Raw genomic sequence first — 13,597 nt, forward strand, 5'->3', positions numbered from 1 at the left:
TTTTCAATTCAACATGGTCCTCCTCCTCGTCCTCTTTCCTTACTTAATCGTTTATTATAATATAATTCAAGCATCAGTAATTACTGCAACACCTGACATAACTGAAATTGTCCCTACATTTCTTCAGCATCCACAAGGTTTCTTTAGCTTTCTTTCCAGTTAACTTGACTTTGGCTCTGTTTATATTGATTTTAAATTCTATTTTCCATATTTTAGTTTATCATATTTAAAACATTTCTACAACAGCTTCCTCTGATTCTGATGTAACACCAAGTCATTGGCAACTGACAAGAACTGCAGTGTTCTTTGATCCAAACCTTGTAGCTTCCTTCATTACTGTGATAATCAATAAAAGACTCAGTGCTGATTCCTGATAAAACCCAGCATTTATCCCTAATCCTTTTGCTATACAAGCCACTATCATCACTCTAAATCTTCAGTTCTGATAAAACAGCATTCTCAGCTTAATGTGTCTTTCCAGTACTCTGCTGTCATTGTGTCTGTCTAACTGATTGTTTCATTACTCAGTTAAATGCACTCTCAAGATTTGCAAATAAACATCATAATATCTGAAGTATTATTTACTGTGTTAATAAAATCTCAAATCCCATTAGCCAAAATCCTGACTGATAACATTCCAAAAGCATAAATCTCAAACCCATGCCTATGATGAATCAGGGAGAGTATACTAAAGTGTCACCCAAGACCTGAGAAACTTTGTTAAGTGGTCACTGTTTGGCATACAGCTACTAAATGTGACAACCGAGATGATCATGCTGCTGCATGGAGGGCAAAAACATTGTACTCCTGTGTACCATGTGAAACAAAGTTACATAAAGGGATGTTGAATATTCATCCAAAGAATAATTCACTATCATACTCTCCTTTTGACCTACAATTGGTCCTTACACTAAAAATTATATATACTATGCACACAATAAACACTTGATCAATATAATACCATCAATCCAACAGTCAAGTTTACACAAAGTCCACTAGCAATATTCTACTGTAAACCCAACATCTATTGTGTATACAGTACTTGTGTAATGTTCGATATAGACCAACTTTATGGCCTAAAATTTTGGGGTCGAACATTGCATGAAGTATAGTTTTGGAAAAGTGCAAGGAGCCTCGATGGCCAAGTTGGTTAGAGCAGCAGCCTTGGACTTCTTAGAGGTCTGTGACGCGGGTTCGAATCTGCACTGCAGCGACCGGTTAGAGAGGCGGAAGGGCGCTGGTGACTGGTACAATACATGTACATACACTACCGGGGTCTAAGCGATGACAGGCAAGGCAGCCGATCGAGACTACAAAGTCTACCCCAGAGCCAAATCAAAGTCCTTCAAAAGAAGGCATTGTGCCTACCCCATACAAATGGGAAAAAAGATGTTAAAAGAAGAAGAATAGTTTTGGAAAAGTGTAAGATTTTGGGACTAGGCTGAGCCTAGGCTTTGGATTTCCCGACAATGAAAGTCAACAAGGTAGCATTTCCTTCCAAAACAGTTGACGAACTATTTTTCTTTTTTTTGTAGAATAAAGACAATAAATACAAATGTTGTTTTACTTATCTGAGAATCTTTTATTATTATGTTGTTTCTATATTTATGGCTGTTCTACGCTATAATAAGTGTAGCCTACATTTCCCGAATGTGAGCGAGTATTAGCTGCCATTTGTATTTCATCAACTGATTTCTCTTCACTAACGATTCACAAAGAATCGTACATATTTTTTTCTTTTGGTAAAAAAATGTGGTAAATTCAAAACTTAAGTCATGCAATACATTTTTCATGAAAAAAAAACAAACATCAGTGAAGAGAGATTAAAGAGAGATTAAAGAATAGAAATGTATGATGATGACAGCGAAACCCTGGTATTCGCAGGGGATGCATTCCACACCCCCCCGTGAATAGCTAAAATCCGCGAATACTTAAAACCCCTCTAAAAACACTTAGAACTGCCCATTTTGATAGTTTAAACACAAGAAAAACCCTGTAAAAATGCTTATACCTGAGTATTTTAATAGTTTTATCACAAAAAGTGCATTTATTCATGAAAATTATATGAAAATACAGTAACTAGTGAATATTTCTCAGTGAAAAATACCGCGAATGGGCGAATTTTCCGCAAATAATGGGTAGATATGTTCCATAGAGAAACCAGTGAATGCGTGAGTCCGCGAATCGTGAGAACGCGAATACGGGGGGTTTACTGTATACTGTTCACTAGTTACAGTAGTTGCTTGGCAAGCTTTTGGTAGTTATGACAAACGATTGTAAACAAAAAAGATCGGAAGTTTTTCCTTTTGTTTATTATACTTAATTTTAACAATTTGAGATGAGTATATACAGTACCAATATTTTATATATTTTACAGGCATATTCTAAGCTTTTAGCTTCTTAGTTTACCTCAATTTTTAGATGTCAGAATCTTAGACTAGGCTACAGTAGCGACTGCTAACATAACCTAGGCTACCATCATGTTTTGATTCCAATATAGAAACGCAGCTTAGGCTTATTGCTAAAATCAAAACTTGAACATTACATGGGGCATATGCTAAAATCCTAATACATGCAGTAAAAAATGGGGGTCGAACGTTACATGGAGTCAAATATCACACGCATTATATACAGTAAATTGCCACTACATTTGTCAGTAAAGTTTTTAAACGTACCTTGCTGAAATTTCGTTGTGCTAACCAAACCTTCAGTAGCTTTATTCCCTGTACCAAGTTTGAATGCTGACTGATGTTGTCACTAATGTGCTGAAAATGATCTTGCATTACAACATCTATAGCACTAGACCAGTTGCAATGTGGTGTTGCTTCATATTCCTCTGAAAAAAAATTTAAATCAAGACATCCCAAAGGTTCTGAACTTAGCTCATATGAAAAAATTTATCTTATACCAAAATTAACAAAATATTTTACATAAGCCTTTACATTTATCTGAAACAAATCCACAATTTACAATACATTTTCAAACATTATAATCATAATATTAAAATACCTATAATTTCATGAATATGAAAAGAACAAGAAGATATCTATGTAAATTATTTGTATTTTTAGTTTCATAATTGATAAATTCATAATTGCAAAATAACAGTATGTGACTGCCAATAAAATGGAGTCTTAAATTTATACTAACATCCTACCAACAAAATTAATTTGGTACTATTGCCCCATTACAGAAAATTATAAAACAAAAATATAAATACTTCTTTGAATATTCGTCTTCTACCCACCTACTTACACCACCCCTCACCAGGGGACCGATAAATACGAACACTCGTAGCCGGTCATTCTACTTCTGTACACTTTGAATGTGGGGAGGTAGGGAAGGCAAATTATATAATACGGAGGTAAGTACTATAAAAATACATTTTAAATTAAGTATTTATATTTGTTAAATGAACCTTACCTCTCCATTATATAGCCGATTCCCACATTTGAGGAAGGTGGGCAAAGTGGAAATCTGCCAACTCTTTAAAGGCTACATTTAACAAAATATATATGAAAAACAAGTGTTTTTTTGTTACATAAATTCAATCCATTGGCTATTACTGCTACCTTATGAGAATTGTCACTCAGGTACAAAATCCTCATCGTGAAGATACCTGAGGTCTCTTTGGAGGGTGGCCCCCTTCAGCAGAAGGAGGGGTAGGGTTACTGTGCCAAAACCCTACAGAGCAAACAATGCATAACCAACAGGTACCTACATACAGAAAGGTATAGTTCTAATACTCAACAGTGAGTACCTCCAAGCTACCCAAAACCCACAACCAGGTTTACAAAGCAGTAGGCTGAAAAAGACTATCGATTAATAGAGGACATAATATCCCCTGCACAAACAAGAGCATTTAACGCTCTGCAATAATCATATTTAATCTCTGCCCCAAGAAGAAAAACCATTGCAAATACATTATCATACCACTGAGTGACTTCAGTAACTTATACAAGGATAAGTTCTTTCCAAATTTAAAAGTTGTAGCCCTGCTCACATGTCAAGTGGCTTAACTTCCATTAAGGATAGAAATTAGCATGAGAGTCCTTAACCAATTCCATTAAGGATAGAAATTAGCATGAGAGTCCTTAACCATGGACCTACTGAAAAGGACATTACATTCCTACTCTTCAGAAGCTCTGGCTTCTGAATCACTATTCACAGAACCTTTACATCAAGTAAATCCTTTTAGTGCCATTCAAACAACTCTTAAAGTCCTTACTGGACCCCCATGGGGACAAGTTCCAAATGCCCTAGTGACTCCAAGCTAGGTAAAGATACTGATATATGTAAGGGCCTAGCCCAAACCATATTTAGCTCAAATTAGGGTAAAATTAATTGCCTTGTCTTTAGCAAAGCCTGACAAAGTTTGTGGCCCTCTCACTCTTTAGCTGTAGCTAAGGCTACTGCGAAGTTTCCATAGAAACCTCTTTACGAGGAGCTTGTTTCAAAAGGTTCAGAGGGTGACAATAAAATAAACTGAAGAGCGGCATACAGATGCCAACGTAAAGTACATACTAGAGACCTGGGAAACTCCACCTCAACACCTCGAAAGACATCTAGATGTCTTTGTCTTTAGACAAGCCTAATAGCCAAAGCCATCATGGCCTTTTAGCCTTAAAGGTTAGTACCAAGAAGTTTTCTTACGTTTGACAAACAACAGAAACCGAACTATGTTGTTTATATAGATATTGGTGCTGGGAAAAACCCCTTAATGTGGGACCATGACTTGTACCCTGATCACTGGTGTTGGCAGAATTGATTGGCATGGATAATGGCATTACTGTGAGTTCCTGCCTTGAGCTCACCAGAACCATGGAACATCCCACGCAGTCATCTGCAGTTTGTGGGATTGTGATGAGACCTTTCATCTTTTGGCTGCTTGTGTCGCCACCATTGAAAGAAACTGGAAACCCAGCCTTCTTTGGTCAACTGGGGTAATCAATGCCAAGAGACAACTTACAAAGCTGCTCTAATACACTGATGCTTTCCTGAAACATAGAAAAAAGAGGAAAGGCATTACAGTCTAGAACTAACCACGGAACAGCTTGGTGTCCACTCCCCAAAACAGAGGATCTTGCACTGGCGAACAATAAATTGACAAACAAGACTCCACTTAGTCTCAAACATGTCAATAACAGGGGATCCCCACAGCCTACTGTCTGCAGACAACCTTTGGATGTCGAGCCCTTCTGTTGCTAATTTCTTATCTCAGCAGGTGAGTACACCTGCTAAAATTTTCATAATGAATAATTACCTCAAGTAAGGTAATAACACGGATGAGGTCACCTGTGTTAATTTGACTAAAGAAAGGAAAAAGCAGTGCATACAGACATAGTAGTGTTCGCTCCTTCTTATGCATAAGATTATTAATATTGTCTCTAAAAGGCTTAATCTATTTGAGTACACTCTAACTGCCTTTATAGGCATAAAAATGTATCAAACTCATTTCCTTTAAATTAGGTAAAACCTACATTTAAATAACCCTGGAAGGGAAATGCCTCAACATAGTTATTTTTGCTCTTAACTTAGGTCAAGAACAAAAAGACTAGTATCTTCATTTCAAAAGCCAGCATTCTGCAACTCTTAGAATTCTCCTACTCTTTCAAAGGCCCTATGGCTACCAAGAGAGGGTTTAATTCCTTCAGGAGGCTTTTACTAACGACTCAAACAGCTTTGCAGGCAAGACCTCAATACAGCGAAGCCCCGTGACTGCTGGGGATGCGTCGCCCCCCTGCGCTAGGTCAAATCCGCGAATGCTTAAAACCCATCTAAAAACACTTAGAACTGCCCATTTTGATAGCTTAAACCAAGAAAACCCCTGTAAAAATGCTTATACCTGAGTATTTTAATAGCTTTATCACAAAAAGAGCATTTATTCATGAAAAATATATGAAAATATAGTAATTAGTGAATATTTCTCAGTGAAAAATACTGCGAATGGGCGAATTTTCCGCGAATGATGGCTAGATATGCTCCACAGAGAAACCCGCGAATGCGTGAGTTTGCGAACCATGAGAACACAAATACTGGGGGTTTACTGTAGTACCCAGGCTCCCAAAGGAGAGTTATGATGTGCCAGGTACCTTAATTACACCTCCTGATGTCCAGGTTCTATGTAATGCCTACATGAGTGTTCACCAAAATGTAGGAAAACATAGAACTAAAATTTCTAACAAGTGGAACTGACAGCATTTAGAGTAACTGGGAAACTAAAGAACTTAATGAAGTTGCTTATAGAGGTGTGTGCTCAGGAAATACCGCCACTATTTTTTAAGTCTTATATAGGCAACACGTTTGCACTTTTTAGAAGTTAGCTCGACTAATGCCTTTAGAAAAAAGACATTTACTGGTCTTGGTACAAATTTTTATAGTTTTTGTTCTCTTGATTTTACGATTACTTTCATGTTAACCATGCTTCACCAAGCCTTTGCTTTACCTTATAGTTGGCAAGCTTTCCATAATGAAATCACGTTCTTGCAAAAATACTTTAACAGCAACTGCTTTCCCACCCACTTATTCTTTAAACACTTCTCCAAATTTTTCAATAATATTTTTGTTCAACGTCATCCTACTCTTCATGTTCCTAAATTACCTTTCTGTTCCAATCTTCCTTTTATTCACGGTACAACCTTTTATAAAGAACTCCAATCTTTCATATCCCCAAAATCATACCCACAAACCAACTGAATATCGGCGGCCTTTTCAGCTTCAAAGACTGTCTGGACCCATTAATGACCTCATGTGTCATTTATAAGTTTACTTGTCCTCGATGTACAGTAAACCCCCCGTATTCGCGGGGGATGCTAACCGGCCTACCCCCCCCTGGCGAATAGCTAAAATCCGCAAATACTTAGAACCCCTCTAAAACACTTGGAACTGCCTATTTTGATAGTTTAAAAAACAAAAAAAAATCTCTAAACGCTTATACCCGAGTATTTTAATAGTTTTACCACAAAAAGTGCATTTAGTCATGAAAATATGAAAATACAGTAATTAGTGAATATTTCTCAGTGAAAAATACTGTGAATGGGCGAATTTTCCGCAAATAATGGGTAGATACGTTCCACAGCGAAATCCGTGAATACATGAGTCCGCGAATAGTGAGACTACAAATACGGAGGGTTTACTGTAATTGAGGAATCTATATTGGGTCGACACATAAGTTACCTAAGGTCCGAATCGACAGTCATAGAGCTGTCAGCTATAGAAATGACAAACTTTCAAATCCCAAACTTTCCAACATAAGGGATCATACTGATAAATGCAAATAATCCATTCAGTACAAAGACTTTAAGGTTCTGGACAGAGACTCCAATCATAAGCTATTAATAATTAATGAATCATTGTTTATTAAAAAACTGGTCCCCTCACTGAACACCCATGCCACGTCTACACCGTTTTATCTCTCATGAACTGTTTACGTTTTTGGTCAGTCCTTCCTCTGCCTCCAAACTCAATGGTTGGTCCTTATTCATATTTTTAGCTATGTTTGTTTTATTATATATATATGTATATATGAATGTCTTTTACTGTAATACAACAGTATAATATTAAGATAAAAAGGCCCATAAAACACTGGATGAATGTTTCAACCGTATATTTCAAGTACTTCCTTCTATGCCCCTGTTCGCTGGTAAAATATGGACAGTGATAGATACAAGGGTATATATACAAAACATACTGTATGTAGGTGTGGCAGGTAAGTCTTGTCGGCATGCAGGTTGCCATTGACCCAGGAAGGATGGAAAGTAAGGTATTCCCTTGTGATTTTTGGCTTCATTAGCTCCAGTCTGGTGATGCGTCTGGTGGTCATATTTTCTGAAACACCTTCTTAAGAAGAGGGCTGAAGATTAACCCGTCGACGTCCTCCGATTTCCAATGTCCCTGACAGGTTCATATTGTTGGTTTGATTGATGATAGCAGATTCCAGCATCTTCCTTTTGTATGGACAACTACTTTTGAAAACCAGCTCTGCCCCCACTCCAGTTTATAGTATGGGCCTTATCCCTAATATGTAAGAAAATCCCTGAACTCTCTGAAGCATATTGTACTGATCTTTTGTGCTCTGCTATCATCAATCAAACCAACAATATGAACCTGTCAGGAGGACATTTGAAATCGGATGACATCAATGGGTTAATCCTCAGGCCTCTTCTTAAGAAGGTGTTTCAGAAAATACAACCACCAAACGCATTGCCAGACAGGAGCTAACGAAGCCAAAAATCACAAGGGAATACCTTACTTTCCATCCTTCCTGGGTCAATGGCCACCTGCATGCCAATGAGACATACTGCCACACCTATAAATGTTTTGTATATATAACCTTGTATCTATATATATGGCTGAAACATTCATACATTGTTTTATGATATATATATATTATATATATATATATATATATATATATATATATATATATATATATATATATATATATATATATATATATATATATATATATATATATATATATATATATATATATATATATATATATTGTTACGTGTGTGGGTCTTGGCTGATCATGTATTATTCAATTTACGTAATTTTTACGGCCCTGCGGACCAAGAATACACGTAATCTGCCACTTGAAGCCAAAAGTTAACCTCAAAGACAGTCGTTAATTAGTCAAAGGTCGCCAGTTAAGGGTAATTAACCTTAACAAGAATATTTGAGATGAATTTTAGATTTCAAACGCAACGGTTCTTCCAAACATTCGGACGCTAGGCATAAAAAAGCATCGAGACTTAAAACTGTGTTGCTTACCCGAACCTAGGTATTTTACTGGAATAATGGGGTTGAAGCTAACAATATAATAATTTGGCTTAATCTAGACTTCATAAACACATATACCCTAAGTGGTGGCTGAAGGAAGAAAACAAAGAAAATGTGAAACACAGGAGTACTAGTCAATTGACGAAGCTTCAACAAGAATCGGACTTACCGTGAATGTCGAGTCACTGCACAAACGAGGGACCTCAGGAGTCGTATTCTGGCAGTCTTCCCAATTCACTAATTAAGATAGACGTAGGAGTAAAAGTAATAAAGAACAAAGAATATCGTTCGGGCACGCACGCAGCGTCACCCTGGTTCAGTGACCGCTTTACTCTCTCTGACCGACCTCGCCCGTTCCCGCCAGATGAGGTGGCCTCTTGACATACCGCCCCGGGCAATCCGACCTTGACAAAAGCATCGCCGAATGCATAGAATAAATAGCTTAAGGGCCACCATAACTAGGGGTCATTGAGTGTAAACCCTCTCTGAGGCTTAGGTCCCTAATGCCCTAGCATATTTTGTTTTAAAACTGCCCAGCCTATGCGCGGCGCCATTTGTCTACTGCTGTGATCGTTATTTTGAATTGTCTAGCCTACCGGCGGGGCAGAGATGTTCTCTGTCGAGGTCAATCTGACTAATATTCCTACACCTAAATACATCGAGGGCGAACAGCAGTAATATTTATAAAAGCTCCCCCCCCTTAAGAGCGCCTTCACTCCCTTTTCGGGCGTGAAGGTCTATACTAAAAAGCTGTTCGCCTCTCGTAGGTTACTCTCCTTCCCTGAGCAGATTAGTCCTGGTTAGCCTACCTAGCTACAGAACTACCTAACCCTAGATAGGATACGAGCTATAATCACTACTTTACCTAAGTCTAATAGTATGAGAAGGTGCTTACGGTTATTATAGGCTACCTCCTTCAATCATGATGTGTTTAGACCTAGCCTAGTGGTACATTCTATGATATTCCCTAGCCTAACCTATCCTAACCCGACCGTAGCACCAACATAAGAGTTAATGTACTAACTAAATCACAACTTGGTTTATGTTTAATACAATTAATAATTACTAGTTAATTCATGAGGGTTGCCTCATATGATAAATGGGTGCCTCACGGAGGTCTTAAGCCATGCGTGTCCTGAGCATCGTGGCTCGGTTCACAATAGTTAAGATTATTGAAATTAGTTAGGCTACTTACGTGATTACTGCGGCTCGGTGGTAAGTGGAAGGAACAAGGTTACTAAATTGATGTACCGTATTTTAAGGCGGCCTAGGCTATGTACAATAAAAGGAAGAGATCACACTGGCTACCTCCTCTGGGCAAGGGGCCAGGATCACTCTTAGATGCTAGGGCACTGTGCCGAGAGGGCACTAGTGCCAGGATGAGCTTATAGCTCGGCAACTACTGGGCTCTCTTCCGCCCCTTCTTCTTCTTCTTTGGGTTCCTCCAAGGCCTATCAGTAGCTGGCCTAGGAGGTGATGAGAGCACCGACTCCGGGGACAGGCCAGAAGGGCTAGCGGGCGCGAAGTCAGGGGCAACTGCAAAAGCTGCGGGAGGACTCCTACTCTGGCTGCTGCGACAATCGGAGCGAGAGCGATCTCGACTTCTGCGTCCGAGGATGCCCGTTCCTGGTCTTCCAGGAAGGGGTACCATTTTCGATCCTCCAGGGTTCATCCCCTGGAGTCAAATTTTGCAAAGAAGAAGTTTCGGGTGCTGGAGGCTCTCCAGTCACGATGATCAACTGCATGGGAATCCTAAATCTCCCGGAAGAGGATTCGCCTCATGATTTAGACCCGGCATAGGGGCCTTTTCAATTGGTAGCTCAACGTCCGGGGACGGACGGAGTCTGGCACTGCTCAGTGCTCGCAAGTGGCACTGGCAGCAGTTGAGGTCAGGCATGCCTGACGAGGGGTCCGAGTGCACAACCTCGCGGACGACTTGTGGTTAGCTGCGGCAGAGATTCCTGCCCCAGCGGGAGATCATAGCCTCTCGGTGAGTTTTGTTCGGGCGTCCGCTGGGCGTTGCTTGTTTGGGCAGCCCTCCCAATTTGTGGAGTGGTCTGCCCGCTTGCACGTCCTGCAGCGGTACTGCTCCTCCTGAATCTCTCTTTGCAGAGGGGGAGGACCTCTTGGTGGGCCAGCCCTTCGCGATTGGAGAGGGCTAGGCCTGAAATAATTTGGGTTGTGCCCCTTCCGCGGACCACTTTGGTGGGTGGAAGGTGGAGGTTTGTCATTAGTGAGAGTGTTAGATGGGGCCTCTGCGGAGGAGGTAACGCGGCTGCAGAGTGGCGTTGGTAACGGGCTTCCGCAGAGAAGATCCCGACCCAACAAGAAAGCCACTCCGGGCCGAATTCCACCTACCACGCCAAGGCGGTGGGGTATCGTGCCCCAAGGTGTCCTAACCTGGAGTTGGACAGTAGGAACGGTAATGGTGTGGCCCTCTATCCACTTCATTTCCCACCGGGTTTCTTCGTCAACCATGGCACCGGCTGGCACTTGGGCCCTAGTGATCAGGCTAATGTCTGCCGCAGTGTCTACTGTGACCGGAAGGGTCACTGGCAGGCTAGTGCTCTGAAGAGGGGCCACCGAGATGAACTGGGTTTCCAGTCTCTCGGGGTAAAGGATCCAGTGCGGACCAGCAGCAGAAAATGAAGTGCTGATTAGGTTGACAAATTTGGTGGTGGGGACATGATGTGGACAGGCCGGAGATCCAGCATTGTAGTGGCTAGCAGCCCCACAGGATTTGCACAGGCCCTTTGGATGGGCTCGGTGGCCTGCAGTAACTGTTGGAGGAGAGGCTGAGCGGATGAATCGGGAGCGGAGTTCTGGCTGGTAGGGTTAGGCTGCTTATTAGTGCCGAGTTTGTACCGGCACTCAGCTTCAGCGTGGCCCCCTTCTTGCAATAGTTGCACAGGGTCTTGCTAGGCAGTCCATTCTTGGGCGAGTGGAGTTGAGAGGTAGGCCTGGGGAACGATTCGCTTTGAGAGTGCTATGCGACTGATTGAAGGTTTCCCACGAATCAGCCATGTGACAAGCTTCCATAAGTGTGGAGGGCTGTTTATCGTTAAGATATACAGCAAGGGGCCCAGGCACACATTGGAAAAGGTCTTCTAGCATGGTCCGATTGAAAAGATCCTCAAACGTCGTGCAGGCCAAGGAGTCGAACCAGCGCGTACCAGACTGGGTTTTGTGACATGCCCATTCCGTCCAAGACCAGCCGACTTCCTTGGCAAGACCTCGGAACCGTTGTCTCCATTTATCTGCGGTTATCTCATAGGCCTTTGTAATGACTCTACGAACTTCTGCCATGTTGCCTCTCTGGCTCTTCTCCAGTGAGCGAAGCTGCCTTGGCTTTTCCCTCCATATGCTTGGCTAGTATTAAGGCTCTCTCCGTCTCCGTGGTGCTGTAGTTATCGAAAAGAGCCTCGATCTCCTCCAGCCATGCTTCTGGCTCGTCCTCAGTCCACTTGGGGACTAGGGAATTGATGCTCGAAATTGGAGCGTTTGATGCAGCAGGTGTAGGACTGGAGGCTTGCTGTCTAGCCATAGCTTCGGCATTCTCCATTTTCGCTCTTTCCAGCTCGAGCTCTTTCTCCTTGAAGGCTAGCTCATGCTGTCTTCTTCTTTCTTCTCTTTCCTCTTCATACCTCCTCTGCTCGGCTTCATACATCCTCTGCTCGAGTCTTTCTTCCTTCTCCCGCTTGGCCAAGTCGTCCACTTGCTCCTTAACCCAGGTGGTAAGTTCCGAGCCGGTGAGACCTGCCGCCGTCCCCAGCCCCAGGAAGGTTTTATAATGCTCTGCTGCCATGGTTCTGGTGGGGAAGGGCGTCTAACCGGGTCGACTGGGCGTACTTGGGCAGCGAGCAAGTGTCTCTTCAATGACGTGGCACCCTTTCAAAAGGTGGCACTGTAGTTTGGGTGTGCCGTGTACAGGTCACACTGGAGGCACTCAGTATCCCTAGGCACTGGTGCAGGTTAGGTCCCAGAAGAACTTTCTCTTCGGTGTTCCCTTTTTGTTTTCGTTTTATTTATTGCCTATATACTTGCTTGGTGGCACTTCTGGTGCCAATGTGTTCCTAGGGACCCTCTACTGGAGTCCAACTAGGCTGTATGGGAGGAAAGGCACTCTACACCCCCTGCAGAGTGCAACAATCGAATGAGAGAGAAAGGGAAGGTAAAAGAGAGAGAGAGAGAGAGAGAGAGAGAGAGAGAGAGAGAGAGAGAGAGAGAGAGAGAGAGAGAGAGAGAGAGAGAGAGAGAGAGAAGTAAGCTATTCAAAGTGATGACCGTGGCGGACATTCGCCTCACGGACATCTGGCCGACGGATATTTGGCGAAAAAGACATTTGGCCGACGGACATTTGGCTGAATGGACATTTGGCCGAATAGATATTTGATCGAAGGACATTTGGCCGAAAATGTAGTAAACGTATCTGTTTGTCACATTATGTGTTATGTGTTCGAAAATAGTCTATCGTAACTATGAGTTCACTATTTCGATTGTTAAATTGCTAACTGCCATTCTCAGTTCACTATTTCAATTGTTGAACTGGGTAACTGCCATTTCCAGCTCAAACAGTCTAAGCCAACCACGTCCAACGAAACCAACTCTATTAGTTCACTATTTCAGTTGCTGAAACCAAGTGTTTGTAACTTGCCTCATCAAAGATACATTCGCTGGTTGGTTAGAAGTTGTACAGGTAAGTTAACGTTTTTTTCCAGTGTGTTTTCTACATACATACATACATATATATATATATATATATATATATATATATATATATATATATATATATATATATATATATATATATAAA

At 41.3% G+C, this 13,597-nt stretch overlaps 1 protein-coding gene across 1 annotated transcript in view; it reads right to left on the reverse strand.

Moving 5' to 3' along the window:
- Positions 1-13,597, reverse strand: part of Mat89Ba (nucleolar protein 6 Mat89Ba) — a 449,315-nt gene that overhangs the window by 308,327 nt on the left and 127,391 nt on the right. The window contains exon 7 of the mRNA XM_067121881.1: positions 2,676-2,836. Coding sequence (XP_066977982.1) covers positions 2,676-2,836 — 161 coding nt within the window. The remainder of the gene's footprint in view (positions 1-2,675; positions 2,837-13,597) is intronic.

The sequence above is a fragment of the Macrobrachium rosenbergii genome, chromosome 2, assembly GCF_040412425.1.
Source record: "Macrobrachium rosenbergii isolate ZJJX-2024 chromosome 2, ASM4041242v1, whole genome shotgun sequence".
Classification (NCBI taxonomy): Eukaryota; Metazoa; Arthropoda; class Malacostraca; order Decapoda; family Palaemonidae; genus Macrobrachium; species Macrobrachium rosenbergii.